The sequence below is a fragment of the Schistocerca piceifrons genome, chromosome 8 (assembly GCF_021461385.2).
Source record: "Schistocerca piceifrons isolate TAMUIC-IGC-003096 chromosome 8, iqSchPice1.1, whole genome shotgun sequence".
NCBI classification, from domain to species: domain Eukaryota; kingdom Metazoa; phylum Arthropoda; class Insecta; order Orthoptera; family Acrididae; genus Schistocerca; species Schistocerca piceifrons.
This window is the reverse complement of record NC_060145.1, coordinates 39,503,285-39,522,422: the sequence shown is the minus strand read 5'-3', so window position 1 is coordinate 39,522,422 and position 19,138 is coordinate 39,503,285. Positions and strand designations below refer to the sequence as shown.

Sequence of the window (19,138 nt, the reverse complement as noted above, 5' to 3'; positions counted from 1 at the left end):
CATTGATATAAAGGCATTTTTTGTTGCAATGACATCTTTTCCTTTAATTTCAATCACAGTCTTTCTTCTCTAAATGTGAAAATAATTTGACACCTGACCTGATAGGGAGAAATGACCATGGCAGTAGAAAAAAAGAAATCTGAGCTCACACAGAAAGATTTAAGTATTGGCTTCTCCTGCATGCTGTTCAGGAGTGTAACGGTAGAGAAAGTGTGAAAGTAGTTAGATGACTCCTCTGCCAGGCAGTTAAGTGTGAATTGTGGAGTAGTCATGTGAATGTAGAATGAATTGCACTCTTTCTTGTCCTTGTTTCCACATTTTACTTGTGCTCATGCCATAGCAACAACATGCATTCCTTGCTCGTATTTTGTTTACCGTTTCAGGATACAGCCCCTTCTTTGCTGCAATCATGCTGCTGATAAAATCATTGGAAAAGCTATTCTTATCCCTTATTTTACATAAGCAGCCCAGAGTGGTGTTGGAAGGGCGGAAGGAAAGTAGAGCAAGAGTGAAGTGTTGCCTGGCAGTGTGTGCAGGGAATAGATGATAGCCAGATAAGGCTGCCAGGTCCAATGTCATGATGTGGGGGTGGGGGTGGGAGAGGGAATGGGAGGCAGTAAAGGAGAGGAACAGAGAAGAGTAAAAAGTGGTGCACAATGAGTGTGAGGGGCTGTGAATTGGGCGGAGGTGATAGGATGGGGGGAGGGGGAGGGAACTGGTGAGTGGACTGTATGGGGACAGTAGGTTATTGTAGGTTGAGGCCCGGATGATTTTGAGAGTGTTGTAAACATAACTACCATGTACACAGCTCAGAAAAACTGGTGGTGGAGGGGAGGGTCCAGATGGCCCAGATTGTGAAGCAGTCATTAAAATCCAGCATGCTGTGTTCAGCTGCTTGTGTGGTGACCATTCAACCTGGTGGACAGCTGGTTGGTAGTCACAACAATATATAAGGGTTGGAACTTTAATAGTGGCAACTATCTATTTACAGCTCATACAAAAGAAATAAGTGTTTCAAAGTTTTACTGACCTTCGAAGTATTCACCAGCATTGTGTATAACACGTTGCCAGCGACGTGGAAGTCTTAGGATACTCTTAGCAATGCCAGTTGTGTTGACAGTTCGAGCACTTCATGGCATTCGCTTCAGAACTGCTACAAATTCGTCGGGCAATAGATCGCGCCACTCGAACTTTCAACACAACTGGCACAGATAAGAGTATCCTAAGACTTCCACATCGCTGGCAACGGGTGCTGGAGGTGGTGGAGGTATGTGGCAACAGTGCTGGTGACTAGTTTGAAGGTCAGTAAAACTTTGAAACACGTATATATTTTGTACAAGCTGTAAATAAATAGTTGCCACTATTAAAGTGCCAACCCTCGTAAAAAGCTGTGCAGTGATTGCAGCGGAGCTGATATATGATGTGACTGCTTTCACAAGTGGGCTGGCTTCTGATGGAGTAGGATTAGCCAGTGACAGGACTGGAATAGGAACTGCTGGGCCAATAGATTGGCAGGTCTTGTGTCTGGGTCTTGATATGTTCCCTGTGACAAGGGGTTGGAATTGGGTGTGGCATAGGGACTAAGATGATAGGGATGTTGGGTGGGTGACGGAAGATGACTTTAGGAGGGTTGGGAATTGTCTTGGGAAGGACATTAGTCATTTCAGGGCATATCATCAAAGCCCTAGCAAAGGATATCATTAAGTTGTCCCAGTCTGAGGTGTATTGAGTGATGAAGGGGTGCTCCTTTGTACTTGGTTCATAGGAGTGTCGGAGAATTTGATGTGTGGGGACATAGGACAGGAAAGGTGTTTGCAGACTAGGTATGGGGAATAGTGCCTGTCTGTGAAGGCCTTTGCGAGACCTTCAGATGCCATGGGCCTGAAGGATATCACTATATGGGGAAGTGGCATCAATGGTGACGAGTAGTGATCCAGAGGTAAAGGGGTGGGGATGGCAGTGTCAGTGAGAAAAGTGGTTGGTGTCTGACTTGAGAGACTAGATTTCGGTCAGTAGATTGGAGGTCTTGGTCAGTGAGGGCAAAAATCCTTTCAGTGGGAACACAATAAGCAGCTGTAGTGGGTCCATCCAGGATTGTTGGGTTTGCGGATTTTGGAGAGCATGTAGAATTTGGGTATGTGGGTTGTCATAGGGGGTGAGAAGGGAGAGGCATCCAAGTTAGAGGTTTTGCGAAAGGCCTGGAGCAGGGGTTGGAAATTATGTTGGACTTCTGGGATGGGATCATTCTGGCATTGTTTATAAGTTGAGTCATCAGGCAACTGGCAGTGGCCATCCTCCAGGTGGCCATTGCGATCCATAGCGACTTTGGTGGAAATTCTGTCTTTAGCAGGGTGATCAGATCATGGTCTGTTTTGAGGCTGTTTGTGGCTGTCCTTCGTTCTGCAGAAAGGTTAGCATTTTTAGGAAGGGTCCTGGGGAAGGATGATGTGGCCAAGTTGGAAGTAAGAATTTCCTGGAGGATGAGCAGTGGCTGGTTATTTGGGAGGAGGATGGGTCACTGTTGGATGGTGGCATGAACTGGGAGAGGCAGGGGTTGGTACTGGGACAGGTTGGCTTTGGTTGGAGGGATTAGTGGCAAAGAAATGTTCCCGTTGCAGGGATTGAGAAGGAGAGTAGATATTTGACAAGTCCAGGGTTCCATGGTTTAGGCAGCATGTAAAGAACATTATGTGGGACAGAGTTTTAATCAGGGAAATGGATAGATTTCTGAGCTGGAGCCGTAGTCCATTGCGGTACGGACGGAGTTGGGGAAGTGGGCAAATGAAGGCATTTGTGGTTGTGAGGGGAGCTGGATAACAGAAAATAGTGTAAAAAATATGTACATTTATCAACAAATAACTAAAACCCGTACAAAAAGTATGAGAAAAAGGATGGAATGTATGAGTTATGGAAGTATGAACATAATATAAGGGTGTGGCACATGTAGGTGTGGAAAATAACATGCAAAAATAAGCAACAACGTAGGAGGAAGTGTGATCAGTAGGAATAATTATCAGTGGGAAGAATTTGGATCATGAGATGCTGCATCAGCAATCATCACAGTCACATAACCGTGTGTTGTGTGTGGATGAGACCATAGCTGCAGTGTGGCTCGAAGTTGTAGCGTGTGCTGTTTGGAATCCAATAAAATAACTAAGGAAAGAATCAGTAGAATAATGCTTTAAAGAATAGTGACAAAGGAAAATATCACTGGGTTGTGGGATGGAAGGAAAGCTTTTGGGTGAAATGGAACAATAGAAAATCCAGGTTGGAATATCAACAATATTATGAAAAAGATAGGTTGCTACTCACCATGCAGTTGAGTTGTAGACAGGCACAACAAAAGGACTATTATGCATTGAGCTTTCTTCAAAAACGAAAGCATTCACACAAGCAAGCACACCCCATGCTCACATGACCACTATTTCTGGCTGCTCTGGCAATGTGACCAGAATACAATGCTGCCACATCAGTGGGATTTTCCTATAAGAGATAGCATTGTAAACACATTGCCGATATCTGTAGCTGTGCATTGCCTGTAGTTTGGCATGCTCTTTGCAATATTATTATTATTATTATTATTATTATTATTGTCTTATGTAAAGCATGTGAGAAAGACTCAAAAGTTTGTACAGAAAAACTCTAAATGACAATTATTGTAACTGAGTATATAAGTGGACAAGGAAAAAAAATTCCCAGATCTCCCGGTTAAAAATAAACTACTTCTGTGTTAAGTGACAGTATACTTTCTCTTGGAACAGTAAAACTTATCAATCATTTTAATGGTTATGGTTTTATATGGCGACTTAGAATTCCCCAGCACTTTAGAAAACAAAACTCGGAGGAGAAAAAAACATGTTTCAGAAAGTTCTTTGATGTGCAGCTACATGTACACTGCATATTTTCATATTACGAAAGTATAAATTTGAATTCTACCAAACACCGCATGTTGCAAACAGGAAAAGTTAATGGTTTAAATTAATATACAGTGTTGCTACAAGAAAAGCAAAACTTTCCTATATAATATTTGTCTCGAAGATTAATGAGCTACAAGAAAAGCTAAGCTTTCACATAATCTTTGTTGCGCTTTTTACACTTTAAGATACATCACACAAATGTGCCAGTAAAATGTTAAATACCGACATAAATCTTTAATCTTCTGGGCTCAAAATTCTTCTAAATGGCTTGCCATCAGAGTGTTGATTTTTGAATGAGAGTTAAAGGCTCTCCGATTTAAGAAATTCATTGGACATTCTCGCACATAGTTCATCTTGTGTAAAAGGAAATTTACTTTGAAATTAACGCTTTTCAAACCACAATTCGCAATATTTTCCCGCGATCTGTTGGAAATAGATTTGTTTGAGCAGTTGACAGAGAGTGCCAGATAAGAGGTGTCACCACACTTGGGCAGCTACAATGACGTAGGAAGCCCGTGTGTTCGTATGTGTCAAACTTTAGAAGATCGTACGTTATGTCATAAAAGAAACAAGACGTCAGAGGATACTTGAGTGCGGTGGATTGTCATGAACCATACTGAAATGAATAATTCGGCTTAAAGTGCACATTTGTATGTGGAGATTCCCAACAAAGTACCGTATTTACTCAAATCTAAGCCGCACCTGAAATTTGAGACTCGAGATTCAAGGTGAAAGAAAAGTTTTAGGCCGCACCTCCAAATCGAAACAAAGTTGGTCCATTGTAATATGAGACACAATTTAGGTCGAATGAATGACGATACAGCTACAGTAGTTTGGTTCGAGTCGTAAGCTAAACAGTTAAGCTTTACCAGGTAGCCATTGCTGTGTGCCAGGCGCTCCGTTCGTATTTATACGGGTACCCTTCCTTTTTCACGTGCTTCGTCTGGTTTGAATTGATTGCTTATGTTTCTTTGATCTGATAGGTGCCATTCTCTTTGTTATGTGTGTTTACGTCACTCTAAGCTGAAAATGCATTACTGTACTGTCATGCATTGTTTGTCGCATTCTGATAATGAGTGTTTACGACCTGTCGCCACTCGCGGCATGACTTGCGTTTGTGCACGCTACCGCAGCTAACAATTTAAAAAAAAGAGAGAGAGGGGGGAGAGAGAGAGAGAGTGGGGGGGGGGGGGGGGGGGGGAGGAATTGTCTCATTAGCAAAACAATGACAAGAGACTGCTATTTGTTGTTACTTGCACTGCTGCTTTCATTGATAATGATCAACAAGAACCAAATAATAGACTGCGTATGATAGATGATGTTGTGAACGAGAGTTTAGCGAAAATTTTTCTCCGTTTGAAAATCTTTGCAGATGCCTCTCTAGTACATTACATTCTGCACATAAATTAGAGTCATCTTAGATTTAAAAATCTAGTCAATTGCCGTGCTTCATTTCTGACTGTATCACTATTAGGCATAAGAGTAATACGAATATAAACATGACATGATATGTATATTCTTCTGCGTTTGCTGTTGTCTCACTCTAGTTTCGTAGTTTATTAGGCAGACAGGATTTAAATGAGTTAGCAGCAAACACGAAAGAATACATGGCAAAATGTTTATATTCATATTATTCTTACGGTGAAGAGAATACTGCATGTGATTCACAATTCATAAAAGTTCCTATAAGGAACCATCTCTTCTCACAGGTAGGAAACAATTCAGAACGTAGAGATGGCCATATTGACAAACATCCCCAACAGTCTTGCCAGTCGGATTTTCGTAGTACGTTGAAATGCTGCTACATTCGAAGATGAACAATACGGAATTCGTATTTACTTCGTTGGATAATGTATGCAAATGCAGTGGTCGAAACTCGGAGCGGAGAGTAAAAAGCTCGTCTTCCACCTTTTTTTTAATTTATTTACTGACGCAGAGGTTTTGTCGCCAGTATTTATCTTTGTGCCTGCAAAGCATGCCTGTGTAGCGCTACATATATTCGACAGCAGAAGTTAGTTGTGGTGGCACCTACCAACATTTTTCAGAACTTTTGCTTACTTTGCACTCAATTCTAAGCCGCAGATGGTTTTTTGGATTACAAAAACCGGAAAAAAAGTGCGGCTTAGATTCGAGTAAATACGGTAGGCCTCGACCTGATATTGAGCTTTTCAGTGTGGTTTTCAGCATGTAAATTTTCTTGGAGTACCAGTACTGTATTATTTTATGTTTGGTTCTTTATTATGGCATAATGCCATACGTGCTAGAAGAAGAAAACGTGCACTCGAAATGCAGCGAACAGTTGAAATTAGCCAATGGTGTGGAATTAAACACTTCATTTCAAATAAGTTGGCTGCCTCAGTGGAAAAGAAAAACAAAAGCTGAATTTCTTTAGCAAAGCGACAAAAATAAATTCATTGTTCTGCAAGGCGATTAATGCTTGACTGTCAGAAAGGTGGAAATAAAATAAAATCTGAAACTAATAACATATTTTAGCCTTACGTAATTATGTGAATGTATTTTAATTCACTTTTTTTTTTTTTTCAAATGAAAAGAGAGCAGTAAACGAAGAGGAAACAGCAGTCACTGAATGTAAACACACAGATCCCGTGATGTGGAGCCCCCCCCCCCCCCCCTTCCCCCTCCGTATAACTGACTGCTCTGGGCAGCAGCCCCAGACCTACAATGTTTCAAACCAGGGCAATGCTAGATGGTCCCCACCTCCCTCCCCCCTCCCCCCCACTAGCACTTGCAATAGGACATCATAAATTAAAAAATAAAGACTTTTCAAAAATATGTTCATTTTGAAGTGCACATTTTCCGATGAGTCTGATGCACAAAACAAATTACTTCGAGGAAATGTAAGATGTGTTATTTGGTCTTAAGTGTGCCAAAATGCAGTGCCACGCCTCTTCACACAGCTTTCTTCTGCTGCACATCACTGTATTTCTCACTGTGGAACTCAAATGTGTATATTTGGTAATGGATCCCATCAAACTACATTCTGAACAGCGGAAATTAAAATGTCCTGGGGTGCCTCTCCTGCTCCCAGTCGGCCGGCTTGACATCCTGCCCCTGTTAAAAAAAAAAAAAAAAAAAAAAAAACTTTCTGTTCTCTGTGACATAAAATTAAATATAGGATACATAAAACTAGTAAAGACAAGAGACAAGCAAGACCGTACACATTTCTTCAATCATTAGGTCCTAGTGTCTCTCTCTCTCTCTCTCTCTCTCTCTCTCTCTCTCTATCTATCTATCTATCTATCTATCTATCTATCTATCTTGCTTCAGCTTTACATGGCGTGCTTGTGCTTTTCTCTCTGTGAAAGAATCTATTACCTCATCAAAGTTCGTCAAACATTTTGCAACATGAAAAATCAAAATGTTGATGTCTAATACTGAAAAAGCTGTTATTACAAATAGTAACCCAAGACTAACGTGGTTTCTCGATCTGCTAGATAAACAAAATAGGTCTTTCTAATATTGCAGCAATTGTAACTCACTTATTTGGTGTGTGGCTGTTTTGGTTATAATGGTCATTTTTATAATACAGCAGAATATAATTGGCGAAGTACCAATATGAAATGCCTATTTGGCCTACTACAATCAAAAAGCTTTAAGTTAGGAAATAGTTTCTTATTTGATTCATACGCTCAGTTTCTCAAGCATGAGATTGAGATTGAAAAGTAGTAGTACTAAATTTTTATATAAATTTGGAATCGTCATATTCTTCCATAATTTCTTCTCCTTCCTCGTTCTAACAATCAATCTTCTCATCACAAATTCTGTAACTATTCATACCATTGTCAAAACTCATTCTCTGGTTAACTCTGCTAACCCTGCCAAAATCGCCAGTTTAGTTATCCAGCGATTATTCTCTGGTTAGGTCTTATGAGTTCGTACAACATGTTTTCCACACTACTCCCAGAATAGAACTTACGCGGCTGTTAGCCAGGTACTGTACAACTTGTCCTTTCTAGTGTAGCAATCTGGCCAAAACTTTTCTGTCAAAATTTCATTTTCTTGGATACACCAAGAAGATAATATGTAATGTTTCTTACCTGTTATTTGTTAGTCTTTTATTTCTAAAAAATGGTTCAAATGGCTCTGAGCACTATGGGACTTAACATCTATGGTCATCAGTCCCCTAGAACTTAGAACTACTTAAACCTAACCAACCTGACATCACACACAACCATGCCCGAGGCAGGATTCGAACCTGCGACCGTAGCGGTCACGCGGTTCCAGACTGAAGCGCCAAGAACCGCACGGCCACATCGGCCGGCCTTTTATTTCCACTCTGGTAGTCTGAATCTATGGACTTCGGTAGTAATTATAACAATGCTGATCATTCGCATGCCCAGTCAATCACATAAACAAACAGCAGTTGGCATTCACCCATTCGGCTTTATTCCGCTCAGCTCGTGTAGCCCCATCTCCTTTTGTCTGCAGGAAAGTGTATTTCTAGATGCGACAAGGATTCCCCTGGCAAACACATCACGTTCACTATGCACATGTTCAAAAATCAACTTATGATTAATTCAGAAATCAACTTCAAATGTGTTCAAAAATGTTCAAAAACCAACAGGGGTGCATTTCAAAATCATTTGAATAATCAATAGACTAATGTGTGCTAGATGCTAAGCGCTTTGTGAAACAAGGTTTTTTTCATCAAGAATATGATTTCGCCCCCATCTGCAAATTCGCCACCCAGTTCAGATACCCTGGTTTGCTGCTTATGCAGCCAACAGCGACATATGTATAGCGAGAAGTGGGAGAAGGTACTACTCATAAGCGACTCAACTGTGCGTGCACATCAGCCCGCCTGTAACCACTTAAATGAATCTAATGTAAACAGTTGTGATGTCGTGCTCTTCGGAGGTAACTTGTTGTTACAAAGCATTGCATAGTGTTCCTAAAGCCTTTGACACATTTTGCTGATGGCAGACGCTTGTATGAGCACTGTGTTTTTTTTATATGGCTCATTTCCTTTGCAATTTAAGTTTTATTCTCTTGTCCATATTTTGTTGCTGCAATATTATTCTGCAGTAGTGGGATAAAGTAATATCGTTTGTTAGGCTATCGGTTCTTACCAGTCAAAATTACATAAAATTAAATGAATACTAAAACAATGAAAAATTCCCGGAATTCTAAAAACATTCCTGAGTTTTTCCAGGTTGCCCCAGGTCATATACACCCTGTGTAAACTTGATTAGATCAAATAGTTGATTTTTGTGTCAGATAGTTCATGTTCACTGTTTTAAAGACAACTCCTGCTTTATTCTCCAGAAAATGGAGTACTCTCACAAAATCGTTTTGTTTGTTGCGTTTTATGATACATATTTGTATTTTCCAAGTGCAGTCATAGATTCTCTCTCTCTCTCTCTCTCTCTCTCTCTCTCTCTCTCTCTCTCTCTCTCTCTCTCTCTCTCTCTAGTAGCACTTCAGGCAGGGAGTGATGTTTTGTGTGTGTGTGTGTGTGTGTGTGTGTGTGTGTGTGTGTGTGTGTGTGTGTGTAGGAGGATGTTGTGATTTGCATGCATACAACACAAATAATGTCTTGTTCTTGTATCTTGCTACTAACTGGGAAGGGTGGTTGAAAAGCACCACAACTGATTGAAGGTGAAATTAACACAAGATTAGTAACATAATCATAGTTATCCATTACAAATGCAGGTGTTCATGAGAAAATAAAGCCATCTTTCTGTAGTATCTAATGTGAAATTGTTATTTTCCTTATACATTTCTGTTTGCATTTCTGTATGTTACTTGTGGTTGAATATTTTGAATTTGGTCATGATAGGAAAGAATTTGTGATTACTGCATTTTCCAGAACGCCTGAGGTGCAGCACGGTGGGTTGTTTAGCAGGTTCTTTGGCAGACAGTCTGAACCCGCTGAAACTGAGAGCTCGAAACTTCACCCTCCCTCTTCTGCAATCAGACAAATTAGGTGAGGGGTAGTATGGGATTTATAGCCAACAATTTGTATAATAAACTTCTGACCTGCTTCACTTATAATTAGTAACTATATTACAGAAGCTAAGTTATGGTATATTTTCAGTTCTGGTCCCCTGTTAAAGTATCAGTGTAATGTAGCAGCTTTTGACTGGGATCACTAAATTTGTTAAGAGTGTACAAATATTTTCTTACCTTGTGAATGGCTCATGATTGTTCTGTTGTTCAACGAGTTTTTACTCATTTGGATAGTACCACTATAGATGACTTTCTTCAACAATGAAAAGGTTTGTAACACTACTGACAATTTTATCATAAAAGATCTCACAACTGTCCATAAGAAAGGCTGATGCAAATTTGTAGAATCACAGCTTAAACTTACTAATGAAATTCCACAGCAGCTACATCTACCATCTACATATATATTCTGCAAACCACTGAGAAGTGCTTCGCAGAGGATGCTTAAAATTTGTGTGTTTTGGGGTTTCTTCCCATTGCAGTCACATATGAAGTACGGGAAGAGTGACTGCTTAACTGTCATTGTTCACATAATAATTAGTCTAGTCTTGTTTTCAAAGTACCTTCAGAATTGATATGAGGGGCTGAAGTATCCCTAGACTCTTCACTTAATGCTGGTTCTTGAAGATATTTGAGTAGGGTTTCATAGGATAATTGGTGTGCATCTTAGTGTGTCTGCCAATGCAGGTTTTATAGTATTTCATTGATACTCTCCTGCAAGTCACAAACCTGTGACCATTTGTGCTGTTCTTCTTTGCACACGCATAATACCTTCTGTTAATACTATTTGGTATGGATCCCACAAACTTGAGCAGTATTCATAGATGGGATTCACAAATTATTTGTAAGCTGTTTCCGTTGTAGACTGATTACATTTTTCCTGTATGCTATCAAGGAACTGAAGTCTGCTTCCTGCTTTAACAACAACGGAGGTTATATGATCATTTAATTTCATATCCTCACAGATAGTTGCACCCATGTATTTATAGGAGGTGACTGATTTCAGTTGTGACTAATTGATATTGTAGTAATAGGATACTAATTTAATGCCTTTTGTTGTTGTTGTTGTGGTCTTCAGTCCTGAGACTGGTTTGATGCAGCTCTCCATGCTACTCTATCCTGTGCAAGCTTTTTCATCTCCCCGTACCTACTGCAACCTACATCCTTCTGAATCTGCTTAGTGTATTCATCTCTTGGTCTCCCTCTACGATTTTTACCCTCCACGCTGCCCTCCAATACTAAATTGGTGATCCCTTGATGCCTCAGAACATGTCCTACCAACCGATCCCTTCTTCTGGTCAAGTTGTGCCACAAACTTCTCTTCTCCCCAATCCTATTCAATACTTCCTCATTAGTTATGTGATCTACCCATCTAATCTTCAGCATTCTTCTGTAGCACCACATTTCGAAAGCTTCTATTCTCTTCTTGTCCAAACTATTTATCGTCCATGTTTCACTTCCATACATGGCTACACTCCATTCGAATACTTTCAGAAATGACTTCCTGACACTTAAATCAATACTGGATGTTAACAAATTTCTCTTCTTCAGAAACGCTTTCCTTGCCATTGCCAGCCTACATTTTATATCCTCTCTACTTCGACCATCATCAGTTATTTTGCTCCCCAAATAGCAAAACTCCTTTACTACTTTAAGTGCCTCATTTCCTAATCTAATTCCCTCAGCATCACCCGACTTAATTAGACTACATTCCATTATCCTTGTTTTGCTTTTGTTGATGTTCATCTTATATCCTCCTTTCAAGACACTGTCCATTCCATTCAACTGCTCTTCCAAGTCCTTTGCTGTCTCTGACAGAATTACAATGTCATCGGCGAACCTCAAAGTTTTTATTTCTTCTCGATGAATTTTAATACCTACTCCGAATTTTTCTTTTGTTTCCTTTACTGCTTGCTCAATATACAGATTGAACAACATCGGGGAGAGGCTACAACCCTGTCTTACTCCCTTCCCAACCACTGCTTCCCTTTCATGTCCCTCGACTCTTATAACTGCCATCTGGTTTCTGTACAAATTGTAAATAGCCTTTCGCTCCCTGTATTTTACCCCTGCCACCTTTAAAATTTGAAAGAGAATATTCCAGTCAACATTGTCAAAAGCTTTCTCTAAGTCTACAAATGCTAGAAACGTAGGTTTGCCTTTCCTTAATCTTTCTTCTAAGATAAGTCGTAAGGTCAGTATTGCCTCACGTGTTCCAGTGTTTCTACGGAATCCAAACTGATCTTCCCCAAGGTTGGCTTCTACTAGTTTTTCCATTCGTCTGTAAAGAATTCGTGTTAGTATTTTGCAGCTGTGACTTATTAAGCTGATAGTTCGGTAGTTTTCACATCTGTCAACACCTGCTTTCTTTGGGATTGGAATTATTATATTCTTCTTGAAGTCTGAGGGTATTTCGCCTGTTTCATACATCTTGCTCACCAGATGGTAGAGTTTTGTCAGGACTGGCTCTCCCACGGCCGTCAGTAGTTCCAATGGAATATTGTCTACTCCGGGGGCCTTGTTTCGACTCAGGTCTTTCAGTGCTCTGTCAAACTCTTCACGCAGTATCATATCTCCCATTTCATCTTCATCTACATCCTCTTCCATTTCCATAATGCCTTTTATGAAGTGCAAATTTTAATTTGTACATTTAAAGCAAGCTACCAATCTTTGCACCATTTAGGGATCTTATTTAAAGATCTGGTTGTATTTTTGTGCAATTTTTTCAGGTGATACTTCATTACTGATAACTGCAGCATCTGCAGAAAGTTTGATGTTACTACTGTCTGCTTGGTCACTAATGTAAAACATGAACAGTAGGGGCCCCAATACATTCCTTGGACATGCTTGATGTTGCTTTTACATCTGTTGATGGCTCTTCATCCAAGACAACATGCTTCATGCTCCCTACCAAGAAATCCAATCCAGTCACAATAAATGTTCTTGTGGTAGCAAGTAAAATGCATCTTGGAAACCAGAAACATTGCATCTGTGTGACTGCATTGATACATCAGTTTCAGGTTGCCCTGTGAGTAAACACTAGCTGAGTTTTGCTAGATTGATGTTTTCGGAATCTGTACTCGTTGGCATGGAGTAGTTCATTCAGGTTGATATTCTTAATATTCAAGCAGGGAATATGTTACAGAGTTGTACAAGAGACAGATGTTAGTGAGATTGGATGGTTATGTTTCGGATCACTTCTGCTTGCCCTCTCACAGACGGGTATGTCCAGTGCTTGGTCAACTATTCAGATCTTCCTATTTGTTTTAGCTGCCCTTTGTACTTAGTAATCATTGTTGCTACCAGTGCCTCATGGTCACTGACAGAAATATTTGCCATAACCTGAAAATGTGAAACATAACTATAATAAATTACCATATTCAATAGAATTATGGGAGCTGGAGCCTTGCCTTCTGTGGATAGTGCAATGTCTAGTGCACTATCATGGCATGCTTCATGGATTGCCTCTATGCTTCAACCTACCACTAACTCCTCTCATAGACTCCAAACTAAATACAAGCTCTTCCATGGTGTTGCATGACCAGCGCTATTGAGAGAGAGAGAGAGAGGTGTATTGGAAACTTGGATTAACCATCATGTTGACAAACACAGATTAACATAGTTAATAGCTTTGGATTCAATGCTACTTTCAAATAAGTGGCATGCGTTACTTAACAAGGTTCCCCTATGTGTTGGTGCTGGTATTGTTTATTGCATGGATGCATGAGAATAAGGTGTTTGCCACATGCACTAAAATCCTGTAGATGAGTGTGATTAGAGTTTAAAATAATGTGCTTGAACAAAACCACACTAAAAATGCCACTTCTAAGACTTATGAGAAAAATTATAAATTAAGATGAACTACTTACTCTTCAATGCTCTTAAAACTTGGAGCTTAAAATATTCTAGATTCCAAGCAAATGAATAAAATTTGCAATATGGCTCTTCAGTTTCTCCCAGCGTATTTGTTGATTGAACAGTCCGGGTGTATTGCCAGTTCATAGTGCCCAATGCGCGCAGTATTTCAGCGATCAGACACGTCAGCCTCGTCAGGTGTGATGTCGAATTGAGCTCCTGAGGGCATGCCTTGCTAATACTCGTACCTTTATACCATACTCTGCATATTGAAGAAGCACCGAGTAAACCCTGTCATTTGCCCGCCCAATAAAACAGGAGCATTATTAGGAAGCATCAAAGATGATCTCTGTTTGTGTAAGGCCAGCATATACCAGATTACATGTCAGTGTGGGAAGACATGTATTGGACGACAGTGCGAACTGTGGGAGATCATTGCCGAGAACACCAGAGGCACAGTCAACTGATGTTTTCCAACAAGGAAGTTGTTGCAGAGCACTATTTGCCCGAGAATCATGCGATGGAATATGAATGTACCAGGATCTTTGCACAGACTTCCAAAGCCTCATTAGAGGGGCCATAGAAATTCACACCAGGGACGATATTGTCAACTGTGGCTGTAATCTTAGCAAGGCTTGGGAACCAGCAATGAGTTTATTTAAGAAGATTCTCAGCAAACAAAATGATTTGGCGACCAGGGCAGACAGAGATGTAAATCAGCAGTATCACAGACACAGAGGCAAGCGTCTCTGTAACTGCAGACATACAGCCGTGGCATCGATGAAGCAGCTCATGGGGGCAGGAGATATTAGTTGGCTGTGCATCCTCAGGAGCTCAGTTGGTCAGCGCAGTTGACAATGGCAACATGTCTGATCACTGAAATATTGTGCCCATTGGACACTGTGAATTGGCAGTACACCAACGTACTGTTCGACCAAAATTTTAAAAGTTGTATATCACCAGCCTTCTTATCAACTAACGTATAGGGCAGACCCCCACATATTTTGGCTTCTATCCTGTTGCCAAAATATGAAATACATTCTGTTAAAATGTGGCATACAGTGCTTTGTATTTATGGAATTCAAAAAATGACATTTACTCTTTTTCAAATTAGTTAGAATGGTTGTTTGTTGTTTTACGGAGTAAAGGTAACCAATGAGGTGCTGAGTCATCAATATGTACACAACAAAGTGAGAATGTTGCTAGCTTTCAGACGAATCCTTCTTCAGAGATTTAGATTACATGTAAAACTGCTTGGCTACATTCTCCCAGCTGATCGCAGTGTGCTGGCACTGCAGATTGACTGGGGCTAGTGGTTAGTGGACTACATGAGATGAGAAAAGTGGCGGAAAGTAGGAGGAAAGATGGTTCATGGCTTTGAATAAGAAACATAAGGTGCACAAGACAGTAATGTGGCACCAGTGAAATAGTTCTGGTCACAGGCGGAGGAAGTTGTGCACAGCACACAGTGGCAGAGAGAAATGGACTGAGACTGGGAAATAGAACAAAAGAAGGAGACTTTGGTGAGGAGAGTATTTAGTGCAGGATGAGGGAATTTTGGGTCCTGCGGCTGGGGTGGAGACTGGTGTGGCTCACTAGGCAAGAGGGGATTGAAGCTTTGGAAGTTTATGGGATTGAAACATATGTTGCAAAAACAGTTCCGATCCTCACAATTCAGGAAACTGATATTGGAGGAAAAGAATCCAGACTGCATGGGTTGTAGAGCAGCTATGAAATTCAAGGATATTGTGCTCAGCAACTTGCTTGTTTGTGTGCAAGGCCACCAACCAGATGTCCACTCAAATAAATGGCCACACCCAGATTGAGGCCAAGAGTAGAGTTTGCCCATCCATTTGTTAAGCCAACATGCTTGAATTAAATGGCTACTTCACAATTTATGCTGTCTGGGTGCTTTATGCCAATACCAACTTCTCTGAATTATGTAGAAAGGAACTTCCTTTGCAGCATACCCTTCGATCCTGTGATCCTCCTGGCCTCAATCTCCGCTAGCCCCTGTGGCCCACACTCACCTCCACCCATGCCCTTTGATCCTAAATTCACCCATTTAGTGTTATCAATACTACTTTCCAACAATCTTTCACCACATGTAGTCTATTTCCCTGTCCTCAACCATTCTTCCACATCATTGTACACTTTACAAAACTCCCCCTTCCTGCAGCCAGAATGAGTTTGCAAGCACGGCATTTCTATACAATGTGCTTTCTACCTCTTCCAGTCACCAGCCACCCTTCCCCAACCCTCCATCCACTCTCCGCCTTTCCCGCCTTGCCCACTCTCCTTAAATATATAATGGTGCTGTTTCTAATTGTTTATAGGAAAGTACTGAGTCATGTCAGAGCAGAATAGATGTATTCTCCTTTCAGCTAAGAAATGTTTACTTCTTACCTGTTAATAATTTTTAACAGAAATTGTCCAGTAAAGCAAGATGTTGATTCATGATGACACTTGACATTGGTAGCTTTGAGTTTTTTGAACCCTTGTCCAGGGGGGGAGTTGAGTACAACGAAATGTTCATGTGTCATTCATTTAGGGAAAGCTATGCTATTTGTATTGTTTTGTTCATTCATTTTGACAGAATAAAGTATGTTCGATGTGTCTGTTTCAGTTATGCGGGTCGGCCAACAGCTGCGTCTCCAGCGACTGGTAGCAAAGTCCATCACCTTAGAGAACTTGCTGCTCTCCTTGATGAGGCAATGGCCATTTGAGCAGTGTCTTTCTAGCTCATGGTTCCAGTTCAAAACTTGTCATGTCACATTCATACATGACAGTGGCTAGAAGGCTTGTATTCCCTGTGCACATTTTCCCAACAGAGCCTGAAGATTTCCACCAGATGCTTTAATAGCACAGAGCACTATCTCGGTAGGCAAGAACAACTGTCTTAGTTCTAGCAGTGTGCAGTTTTCAGGGCATTTTTGCCCAATAATAAACAGCTGTGTTCTGTGTTGGAACATGGTGCGTGCTGACTTTCAGGCAGCTTAGTATTCAGTACAATAATGTTCATGTGAAAGCCATGAAATTTCCATCGCAGAGTGGTTGTGTCACTTAAAATAGAAACTGATATGAAGATTGTATTTGCTATCCTTTTGTATATGTGAGAATTTAATTTTCTTATGGACTTTACATTTTGTGCAAAAGTAATGTATGTTGAGAAATAGGTCATCAAATATTTGTTTTGCTTTTTATCTGCATTAGATGTTTGTTTTAATTGTCTATAAATCAGTATTTTAGAACATATGTGGAACATTTAGCTTTTACTTACATCATAGTGACACTGCTGCTTTCTGATGTTTTTACATATCAATATCAGCAATGCAAATATCAACCTTTGGGATTGAGGGTCTGCTTGTAACGATAGCAAGATTTTTTCCCCCCCACCCCCACCTGATCTGTAGTAATTGTCCAACAAGTAATTTGTGTCCAGTTTTGAGTGCTGAATGTTAAAGCTACTTATTTAGCAATATTAACTTACTTTTGTTCCATTTAGTCTGTATTTTATAGGCTCTGGTGAGGTTTACTTAATGTAGGATTTCCAAAGGTACTGTTCATTTGTAAAGGAATATTAAATTCCTTCATGATGTGTGTGAAATATTGATATGTATGGATTTCATATTTTTCTCATACAGTTGTTATAACATTGCTTCTGGGAGGCATGTATTGATATGAAATGTCAGCGCACTGCACACTGCAACTTAAGTGTATTTTATTTTACATTTGTAACTAATGTACATACATCTGTAGAGAAGTAATTTGCCAAAGCTGATCTGTTAAAAGTTCTGGAATACTCATTGCATATATCTGGACTGTTAATGTAAAACTTTGGATTGGAGCCCATGGTTTCAAATGCTTTTTTTTCTGTTCAAACAAACTGGTGTTAATTATTGAATATTGTTAGAAACTAACATCAATACACACATGCTGTTGAGTATTTCTTTTATCAGAGACAGTAGATTCAATTCTGAGCAAATTGTGTGATGTAACATGGGCTATGCTATTACTTTATGAACTGCAGATCCTTTAAAAGTGACTTGTATGATATGTATCTCCTGTAGAAGACAAATCTTTATTCTGCACTTTTATGTGATTTCTTGTTGGTGAAGGACTGATATGATTGTTGATGAATATGAGCTCATGAGTAATTTATTTTTGAAAATAAATGTGTGACTGTGTTGTATAGATAATGTTGATGTATGTGAGTGTTAAAAAGAAAGTGCAGTAACCTGAAGAACTTTGTTTTTATTTATCCTGTAGTGTTGTGTGTACAGCATTTTATATCTGTCTCTGGCCATCCCAATTCACTTCACCTGAATATTTGGATGGCACAGACTAAGACTGTTCCCTTACACTCCTCCCTCATCCAGTTGGTTAGTGTCTTTTTTGGTAACAGATATAGGCAAGACAGCCAGCCACTGCCATTATTGAGCAGTTGTATTTATCTTCCTTATCCATTTATGTTCGGTTTCCTTATTTTACATCCTATAAAAGGGATAATTTCTTCAAAGGACGTATTTCCCTACCTTCCAAATCTCCATTTGCCTAATCACAGATCATTAGAGGAACTTCCATTACAATGCACTCCTATCCCCCTTCCTTGAATAATATTATTTCTCACATATGGGCCAAAATTTACTAAAGCATTGTATAGGGAAAATTCTTCCATCTCGTGACAAGTATGTGGAATATCATTGAGTACGTGCAGCCTTTAGGAATATCAATGTAGCTCATCAATAAAGCACAATTAATGTATGTTTCTTTTAAAGCAGTGTTGTTTGCTTCAGCACATCAGGCAAGACATTTTATAACAACAAATTGCAGAAGAGCAAGTGAAAAGTGCGTATGGTGTTAAGCTTTCCCAGCAGATCAGCTGTTTGTAATGTTCACGGGTGTCCAGGTGGACGCAGTCATTCTCGTAACATGATATTTTGACAGTACCTTGCTGTGAGCTTCAGGTGATACCTGTAGAATGAGTCTTCACTATATCGCTCTTCCTTTTCACTGTGATTGCTCCCCCCTCCCCAGAGTCACACCGGGTCGAGTGGAGTGGTGTTGGGATGGGATAACTAAAGGTTGAGTGCGAACCATGGTCTCTCAATTCTTTTACAGATCCTGCCAACTGCAGAAGTGGCTCTCATGGTCTTTCGGTGCTTTTGTAGATCCTGTAGGGTGCAGAAGTGGCTCTCAGCTGACACTATGATTTTAGTTTTCAGAGTGCTGGGTCCCAAGCTTTGTTTGGTATGTGTTTTTTTTATGTTGAAAATACTCTCATTAATCAAGGTACTACATGCACAGTATAACTTGGTTTGTTTGCAGGGGTGTTAGGTATATTGCCACACTGTCACTGCCTAGTTGATGGGCTGTGGGGGGAAGGGGGGGGGGAG

At 40.1% G+C, this 19,138-nt stretch overlaps 1 protein-coding gene across 5 annotated transcripts in view; it reads left to right on the top strand.

The window, feature by feature from the left end:
- LOC124711137 (2-oxoglutarate dehydrogenase, mitochondrial-like) overlaps positions 1–17,985 on the top strand; it is a 142,223-nt gene extending 124,238 nt beyond the window's left edge. For 3 of the 5 annotated variants that reach the window (XM_047241031.1, XM_047241029.1, XM_047241030.1), the window contains 2 exons: positions 9,748–9,864; positions 16,369–17,985. In XM_047241031.1, coding sequence (XP_047096987.1) covers positions 9,748–9,864; positions 16,369–16,468 — 217 coding nt within the window. In that variant the 3' untranslated portion in view covers positions 16,469–17,985. The remainder of the gene's footprint in view (positions 1–9,747; positions 9,865–16,368) is intronic. The other 2 variants (XM_047241033.1, XM_047241032.1) reach the window with 1 other exon arrangement.
- The last annotated feature ends 1,153 nt before the right edge of the window (positions 17,986–19,138 follow it).